The following is a 10,000-nucleotide window of genomic DNA, read 5'->3' as shown; positions in this document are numbered from 1 at the left end:
CAGTACTTTTACTGTAATACTGCATACTACATCACTCATAATACTGCAGTACTTTTACTATAATACTGCATACTACATCACTCATAATACTGCAGTACTTTAACTGTAATACTGCATACTACATCACTCATAATACTGCAGTACTTTTACTGTAATACTGCATACTACATCGCTCATAATACTACAGTACTTTTACTGTAATACTGCATACTACATCACTCATAATACTGCAGTACTTTTACTATAATACTGCATACTACATCACTCATAATACTGCAGTACTTTAACTGTAATACTGCATACTACATCACTCATAATACTGCAGTACTTTTACTGTAATACTGCATACTACATCGCTCATAATACTGCAGTACTTTAACTGTAATACTGCATACTACATCACTCATAATACTGCAGTACTTTTACTGTAATACTGCATACTACATCGCTCATAATACTACAGTACTTTTACTGTAATACTGCATACTACATCACTCATAATACTGCAGTACTTTAACTGTAATACTGCATACTACATCACTCATAATACTGCAGTACTTTTACTGTAATACTGCATACTACATCGCTCATAATACTGCAGTACTTTAACTGTAATACTGCATACTACATCACTCATAATACTGCAGTACTTTAACTATAATACTGCAGTACTTTTACTGTAATACTGCATACTACATCACTCATAATACTGCAGTACTTTTACTATAATACTGCATACTACATCACTCATAATACTGCAGTACTTTTACTGTAATACTGCATACTACATCACTCATAATACTGCAGTACTTTTACTGTAATACCGCATACTACATCGCTCATAATACTGCAGTACTTTTACTGTAATACCGCATACTACATCACTCATAATACTGCAGTACTTTTACTGTAATACTGCATACTACATCACTCATAATACTGCAGTACTTTTACTGTAATACTGCATACTACATCGCTCATAATACTGCAGTACTTTTACTGTAATACTGCATACTACATCACTATAATACTGCACTACTTTACTGTAATACTGCATACTACATCACTCATAATACTGCAGTACTTTTACTGTAATACTGCATACTACATCACTCATAATACTGCAGTACTTTTACTGTAATACTGCATACTACAACGCTCATAATACTGCAGTACTTTTACTGTAATACTGCATACTACATCGCTCATAATACTGCAGTACTTTTACTGTAATACTGCATACTACATCACTATAATACTGCACTACTTTACTGTAATACTGCATACTACATCACTCATAATACTGCAGTACTTTTACTGTAATACTGCATACTACATCACTCATAATACTGCAGTACTTTTACTGTAATACTGCATACTACAACGCTCATAATACTGCAGTACTTTTACTGTAATACTGCATACTACATCGCTCATAATACTGCAGTACTTTTACTGTAGTAGGATTTTTCATGCAGTACTTTCACTTGTAATGGAGTATTTTTACTGCAGTAAAGGATCAGAGTACTTCTTCCTCTACTGCATACTGTACTACAGGATATAAACCCTTCACTGAAGCATTATTTCACTATGTTGCCAACTTTTCCTGCAGTAACAGATCGGAGTGCTTCTTCCTCCGCTGGTGAAATACAGAGGAGGAGGCTTCTTGTGTTTTTTTTCCTCCATACTGTTCCTGACGAGAAGCTGCTGCTGGCCCGAGGCTCGACGCTGTATCAAAGCCTCGCCTCCTTCACTCCCTGCCCCCTCCTCTCCTCCCCCCATCGCAGGAGGCTGGAAGCGAGGGATAGATGTGTTTTATAAAAAGGGGTTGTGTCTGCGGGGCTTTTTAGTCATCCTGAGCACAGAATAACACAGAGGCAGCGCTCGCTAACTACAGGGAGGGAGATGAGAGAGATGCAATATGCCCGCTGACTCACACACACACACACACACACACACACACACACACACACACACACGAACCTTGCACATTAATTTAGTAAAACACACACTCGTCTGTGCTGTAAGCTACACTGGATGGAGCTGTGCAGCCGCGGGCGCAGCGCTGATTAAAGTTTCCTCGGCGTTAAAAGACTCGCTGCTGTTTGCTCAGACTAACCGAGATAACGATGTGCTGCTGGACAAAAGACAAATAATTTCTTTCACCTCAAGGTCATGTTTTCTCCATCTTTGCATATCTGGGCTCGGATTCGCTGCGAGCCAGAGCTCATCATTACAGAAGCACAGAGTCAATAACAGCAGCTGAGTTAAAAACCTCGACTGTTTTCTCTTTAAAATGATGTTAAAGGATCACAAGGACCAAATATGCTGTCAGTGGACATTTCCTGTCGTCATCCTCTCCATATAAACTACATATATATATATATATATATATATATATACTTTAGTACTGCAGTAAGAACAGAGACAGTGATGGAAGAAGTATTCAGATCCTTTACTGCAGTATTATGAGCGATGTAGTATGCAGTATTACAGTAAAAGTACTGCAGTATTATGAGTGATGTAGTATGCAGTATTACAGTAAAAGTACTGCAGTATTATGAGTGATGTAGTATGCAGTATTACAGTAAAAGTACTGCAGTATTATGAGTGATGTAGTATGCAGTATTACAGTAAAAGTACTGCAGTATTATGAGTGATGTAGTATGTAGTATTACAGTAAAAGTACTGCAGTATTATGAGTGATGTAGTATGCAGTATTACAGTAAAAGTACTGCAGTATTATAGTGATGTAGTATGCAGTATTACAGTAAAAGTACTGCAGTATTATGAGCGATGTAGTATGCAGTATTACAGTAAAGTACTGCAGTATTATGAGTGATGTAGTATGCAGTATTACAGTAAAGTAGTGGTTTGGTCCTCTGACTGATATATTATTATTATGACATCATTAGATTATTAATAGTGAAGCATCAGTGTTAGAGCAGCATGTTACTGTTGTAGCTGCTGGAGGTGGAGCTAGTTTACACTACTTTATATACAGTTAGGTACTTTAGTCCAGTGGTTCCCAACCTAGGGGTGGGGCCCCTCCAAAGGGTCAGCAGGTAAATGTGAGGGACCTCAGTAAAAACTCAACTACAAATATTTTTGTTTTTTGACAAGATTATTGTTATAGTTTCTGATTGTTTCTCTGAGACTCTCTGAGCTTAAAGTACCTTGAAGTCTTCTGGCAGAAGCAGCTTGCAGGTCCGCAGGAAGCTGAGGATGTAGCGGAAGATGTCTCCGTCTCTGTCGATGAAGTAGTGCTGCTTCAAACTGTCCAGCACGATGGGCTCGGTGCCGTTAAATAGCCGACCTATCCTAAAGACACACAGAGAAAAACACAAGAGTTAATTAACTCTGATGGAAACTTTTGAATGCAGGAACATTTATAAGAATATAAGAAGTTCAAGCAGGAGCAGAGTTCTAGTTTTAGTTCTTACAAGTCAACGAGGTTCCTGCTTCATGGTACTTTTAATGGGTCCAGGAATGATCAGGGTGAGATTTGGAGTAAATTTGCCTAAACTCAAGCCTTCATATACACATAAGCAGCAACTACTACAGACTGAGACTGAAGGCAGTGTTGAAATATCTTCCTCAACAGCCGCTTGATGCTCTGACTCACTCACTTTAAAAATCCCTCTAATAAGTGTGCTGGTGGTCATTTTGGAAATTATTGCTCCATTAATTTTTGATTTGAAGATTTGAAGATTTCAGACTTGTGTCGGACTTTTATCGCAATATTTCACTAAGTTTAATGTTGCTTGACTATGACACCAGCCCTGTGAGCAGTTCCAGAGAGTGAAAGGCAAATATTAGCATGCTGAACTGGACCGAAGATGGCGTCCATTCAGTCCAATAAGAATTTTCGGCTGGTGCAGACGCCAAAAAAAAAGTTTCTAGCTTCCAGGTTTGCTTAATGTGACCCACTAAATGTAACCCACTCCTAAGTTCCCACTCGGCCCACAGACTTTACATTGTGATGACGTCACAGGTTTTAAAATGTACTTTTCTCAGCTTTAGATTTTAGTTTAACACATATAAAACTTCCATGGATCAAAAGTTCGTAACAGAAAGACTCATAATTGACCTGGTGTCCAGTTCGAGGTGTCCCGTCAACAGCTTTACAGATGTCTCTTTTTACAATGGTGGTCTATGGAGAAATGCTTTTTGGGCCACATGGGGATTTTTTAAAGCTGCAATACCGCAAATGACCACTGGGGGGAAATTTGCTTATGTATCCAACTCTCATAATACATCCATGATACTGATATTAGCATTTAGTCAGTTAACTATAGATATCTGTAGTCAGTAGAATAGTTAAAGATCCTTTTAGACATGTTTTCAGACACATGGAAACAATCTGCTTTGAATAATAACATCTGATAATAAAATATAATAATCTGATTTGGCTTTCACACACTAAAAAGGTCAGAAACTATTAAAATTATAACTTCTACTTCTCCAGAAACTCTGAATATGTAAAAAATATTGTTCATTTTTAAAACTTTTCCACGTCTTCTCCTTCACTGTAAAATCAATTCTCTGTGTTTGTGCGCTGCAGGCTTCAACTTTCCACATCACACATCGCGCAAGTTGAATAACGGACCACGATTGGCTCCAAACACTAGTTGTGATGTCACAAATCAGGCTTATAGATCCGCCCTCTTTAACTCAGTTTCCAGCTAGCTAGCACAGAAAAACGTCAGTGAAGACAAACTCTGCACATACATCATCCTGCACAGTGACACTCAAACATCTTAATAAAAGAAGAAGAAGAAGAAGAAGAAGAAGAAGAAGAAGAAGAAGAAGAAGAAGACACATATTTGCGTGTAGCTTTAAAGACTTTAAGAGCAGCAGTCGGAGAGTCTCGCTGCATATTAACACTGCAGGATGAACCTCAGGAACACATTATGTGAATTTCAACAAAGTCCTTCATAATGTTTGAAGTATGTGTCAAGGTTCATTTTCACTCTGGGCTAAATAACTCCTCTCTCTTTTCATTTTCTTCCTTTCTTTCTCTCTTTGTACATCAGTGCCTGGTCCTTTACGGCCGTCGCTGCTGCAGGAGCGTCACCTCCTCGCTGCAGGGCATCGCTCCACCTCCTGTCTCTCTCTCTCTCTCTCTCTCCTCTCTGTCCTCTAAAACCCAATTAAACTTTTTTCTCCTCCCCCTTTCTGCCCTCATTCTCTCTCTCTCCCTCTCTCTCTCTCTCTCTCTTTTCTCTCTCACATACTGCAAAGAGAAATCAGAGCTGAATAAACACGTGATAGAAGTTAATGATCCAAAGTCAGCTGAGACTGCCGACACAATGACTCAATAAGTCATTATTATAACTTTTATCATTATTATTATTATTATTATAGTTATTTCTATAAAATTGTATTTACTTTATCCTAAACTTATTTTTTAACACCTTGATCCTCATAATTATGCTTTTTTTTTAATTGATTGTAATTCTCGGCTCTGTGAATAATCTGACTTGACTGGAAAATAACTACCAACTATATTGATGATTGTCATTTTTTTAAGTAAAGATGCCAAAAAAAATCATCTTCAGTGTGAACATTTGCTGCTTTTCTTTGTCCTATATTGGGTTAAAATTTATATTTGTGTACTTTTTAATGCTGGTCGAACAAAACAAGACAGATCTGAATCAGGGCTGAAAATAACAAGTATTTTCTCAGTCGATTGATCATTAATTATTTGTTCTATAAAATGTCTAAATGTTTAAAAATCATTATAATTCATTAGGAGACGTGTTTTTTTCCACCTGCTGAATGTAAAGTCCAGTATTCTTTCTTTTAGCTCTGTTTTTACTCTCTAACCTTTTTTTTCTTCCCCCCCTTCCTCTTACCTGGACTCTGGGAATTTGGTGAGCGTCGCCAGGCTGCTGGTGTACATGTGCCCTCCTACGTCGATGTGAACCGGGGCGTTGGCTTTGGTGAGCTGGGCGGGCGACGGGATTCCCTGGGCGGTCATGGGCGACACCGGCGAGCGGCTCAGGGACATCCTGGACATGCTCCGCCCCTCCTATGACAGGTAAGAACACGTCAGATCACACCTGAGCTCTAATATGTCCTCTTTAATCTGAGTAAAGCCCCCTAATAATGAGCTCAGTGTCAAAGAGAGGAGACATTTAACCCTCCTGTTGTCCTCGAGTCAAGGAAGGAAGGGAGGAAGAAGGAAAGAAAGGAGGAAGGAGGGAGGAGGGAGGGAGGGAGGGAGGGAGGGAGGAAGTAATGAGGAAGGAAAGAAATGAGGGAGTAAGAAGGAAGGAAAGGAGGGAGGAAGGAAATAAATGAGGAAGGGAGGAAGAAGGAGGGAGGAAGAAGGAAAGAAAGGAGGAAGGAAGGAAGGAAGGAAGGAAGAAGGAAGGAAGGAAAGGAGGGAGGAAGGAATGAATGGAGGAAGAAGGAAATAAATGAGGAAGGGAGGAAGAAGGAGGGAGGAAGAAGGAAAGAAAGGAGGTAGAAGGAAGGAAAGGAGGGAGGAAGGAAGGGAAGACGGAAGGAAAGGAGGGAGGAAGGAAGGGAGGAAGGAAGAGGGAAGGAAAGGAGGGAGGAGGGAGGGAGGGAGGAAGAGGGAAGGAAGATGGAAGGAAAGGAGGGAGGAATGAAAGGAGGGAGGAAAGAAAGGAGGGAGGAAGGAAGACTGAAGGAAAGAAGGGAGGAAGGAAGGTAGGAGGGAGGGTGGGAGGGAGAAAGGAAAAGAGGAAGCGAGGAAGGAAGGAAAGAAGGACAGAGGAAGGCAGGAAGGGAGGAAGGTAGGGGGAGGAAAGAAAGAGAGAAGGAGGGAGGGAGGAAGGAAAGGAAGGAAGGAAGGACAGAAGGAAGGAAGACATGGGGATGGAGGAAGGAAGGGAGGAAAGAGAGAAGAAGGAAAGAAAGAGAGAAGGAGGGAGGGAGGAAGGACAGACGGAAGGAGGGAAGGGAGGAAAGAAGGAACAGTCAAAACAGACGGGGTCAATTTGACCCGGGAGGATGACACAAATTAATTAATGACCTTAAAATATGAAAAAGGAACATCCTCCAGTCTGTGTCATTAAATCATTACAGAAGAAGAAGAGACAAGGAGATGACGTCATTAACAGAGCAACAGCCGAAGCTCAGACGATGGAAAACCATGTGGAAAATGTGATATTAGTAGTAGTAGTAAATAAAAGAGGGCATTCACAGTTTCTCAGAGGGCAGTGATGTCATCAGTTTGCTTGTTTTTGTCTGATTACAATGTTCAGATATTCAATTAACTGTCATATATGATAAAGAAAGACAGGAAATCAGCACATTTAGAAAGCTGGAAACAAAGTATTTGGCGTGTTTTGCTTGAAAGGATTAACCAGATATCAAAATAATTGCTGATAATTGTTTTGTCATATTGTCTAACTGCTGCAGCACCTTCAGGTTATTCAGTTATGTTCTGCATTATTCTGCATTTCTTTGCATGATTTACAATTAAAAACGTCCTTATTTATTTTATACTGGCTCTTTATGCAGCGCCTCAGTTCAGCCTCTGTCTATTAACAGGTCGTTTTAGCTCCTGTCTCTTTAAGGATTTCACTTCTTTTTTCTCCGTCTTTACTCCAAATGGAAACTTTTATATATACATATATCCCCATATGTATGTAACTATAGCAACAAAGATTAAAGAAAAGACGGACATTTGTGGGGATTTGGGAACCATCTGATGTCATCATGAGGAGGAAGTAGATGTAACTTTTCAAACTAAGTATTCAGAACCGGCCGACTTTTGGCTTCGGAGCATTTTTACAGACATTCACTTCAACTTAATGAATCTTTACCCATGTTTAACATCTGACAACAGAACAGAATATAAATGATAGAAATTTTCAAAAAGCCTGATGTTCTCTTTAAAGGGTGAGTTCACAATTGTTCAAGTCTGTCCTAAAACAACAGTCAGGAGCCCAAATGAACATTAAAGGTGTTTTTTCTTGCTGTAATGATTCCTCCTGTTCATACTGACCATTAGAAGATCCTTTCATAATGTTTACAATGGAAGTGATGGAGGACTAAACCCACAGCCCACAATCCACAGCTAATATGAAGGTTCAGTTTTGTCCAAAATGAGTCAAATCTTCATCTTCTATGTTTCAACGTTACAGTGTTTTTAGTAGCAAAGTCTTTGTGTTACTATGGTTACACCACAGCTCAACAGGGAAACACTAAGAGGGAATCTGATGCTAAAAAGACTGTAAATGTGTCAGATATCACTTGATATGACTAACTCACACTGCTGAAGCTCAATAGAAGCTGATCATCTACTTTATAATGATTTAGTCCTCCATCACTTTACATTGAAAGCACATTTTGAAGGAGATCTTTTAATAGTCAGTATGAACAGGAGGAATGATTACAGCCTCTTTCACTGCTCATCTGGACACCTGACTGCTGGTTTAAGCCACACATGAAGAAGAGTGAATGTGTCCTTTAATCTCAACTTCTATCTCTCAGATTGCAGATTGAACCTGATCCCTCTAAAGTCTGGACCTGCAGCTCCTGAACTCGCTCTGAGCTTCTTCTGTAACTCTGACCGTCTGTATCGTCTGTCTGAAGTCTGCAGGCTTCACTCTGCTGTCGGCTTTCTAACCGACTTCATTTAATAACAGACGCTGCAAGTTTCATCCAATCAGATCGAGATAAAGACGATCCATCGGCTGAGTGAAGCGAGGGTGAACACGCTCTCTGTAGTAACATGTACTTTTACTGCAATACTTTAACTACATAAAGCTGATGATTTGTGTACTTTTACTGTCATACTGTCATACCTGGAATTACATGAAGCTTAAAATCTGAATACTTTACTACATTAACTTAACAATACTCATGTACTTTTCTGTAAACTACATTTAGTTGATATTTCTTGTCTAATTTTACTGTAATACTATAACTACATGACACTGATTATTTGTGTACTTTTACTACATTAAGGTAACAATACTTGTGTACTTTTACTGCAATACTATAACTACATGAAGCTGATTATTTGTGTACTTTTATTACATACTTGTGTACTTTTACCGTAACTATACAAAAGTGATAATACCTGTTATACTTTAACTACATTGAGCTGATAATCTGTGTACTTTAACTGTAATACTTTAACTACACAAAGCTGATAATACTTGTGGTACTTGAACTAAATTAAAGTAACAATACTTGTGTACTTTTACTGTGAATACTTTAAACCACATTAAGCTGATAATACTTGTTTAAGTGAGTATTTCTACATTGTGGTATTAGTACTCTTACAGAGGAGTCTGAGTACTTCTCACTATACTACAGTTGTGGATCTGTCAGATCAATTGGACGTAGCTCATCCTCGGGGGTGGGAGGAGAGAGGAGGGAGGAGGGGTTCGGAGAAATGACCCCCCCCCCCCCCTCCCGTTAGATTAAAAACAAGCTAGCCTCCAGATTTCCATGAATGTAATATTCATGGAGCTGCGGTGTTTGCGGAGGGCAGCCTCGCTGATGAAACAGAGGATGGTGACGACCTGAGGGGCTGCAGGGCCAGGCACACTCTGGATTAATTGACCCCCCCCCCCCCCCCCCCCTCCCTCCCTCATCCTCCCTCCCCCCCCAACTCACAGAAAGTCTCTCAATTGTAAAGAAGAGCTTTGAAGCATGAAAGGTGAACAGGAGGCGGGCTGCAGCTTTCAGAGTCTCTGCCCCGCGGCCCGCATGACGCCCGCAGGCCAAACTGACAAACACTGCTCTCTCCTCTCTCTCTCTCTCTTTCTTTCTCTCTCTCCCTCTCTCTCTCTCTCTCTCTCTCTCTCTCTCTGTGTGTGTGTCTGACTGCTGCTGCTGCTGAGCTCAAACTAAAGAACTCCTGGAAACTGGAGCACCAGGAATCACAGGAAATAACCGACTGTCTGCAGCTCTCTGATGATTACAGGCTCCAGTTTTGTACAGTCGCAGGTAATAATCACACACGTAATGTTAGAGACATCAGATATAAACATTTAATCAACTAAACCAG

The 10,000-nt window shown here is 39.9% G+C and overlaps 1 protein-coding gene across 1 annotated transcript in view; it reads right to left on the bottom strand.

The window, feature by feature from the left end:
- LOC133981889 (BTB/POZ domain-containing protein kctd15-like) overlaps positions 1-10,000 on the bottom strand; it is a 50,453-nt gene that overhangs the window by 3,989 nt on the left and 36,464 nt on the right. The window contains exons 3-4 of the mRNA XM_062420756.1: positions 5,859-6,034; positions 3,177-3,321 (exon numbers count right to left, since the gene is read on the bottom strand). Coding sequence (XP_062276740.1) covers positions 3,177-3,321; positions 5,859-6,034 — 321 coding nt within the window. The remainder of the gene's footprint in view (positions 1-3,176; positions 3,322-5,858; positions 6,035-10,000) is intronic.

This window comes from Scomber scombrus, chromosome 6 (genome assembly GCF_963691925.1).
Source record: "Scomber scombrus chromosome 6, fScoSco1.1, whole genome shotgun sequence".
Taxonomy (NCBI): domain Eukaryota; kingdom Metazoa; phylum Chordata; class Actinopteri; order Scombriformes; family Scombridae; genus Scomber; species Scomber scombrus.
The sequence above is the reverse complement of the archived record's forward strand: the minus strand, read 5'-3'. Positions and strand labels throughout refer to the sequence as shown.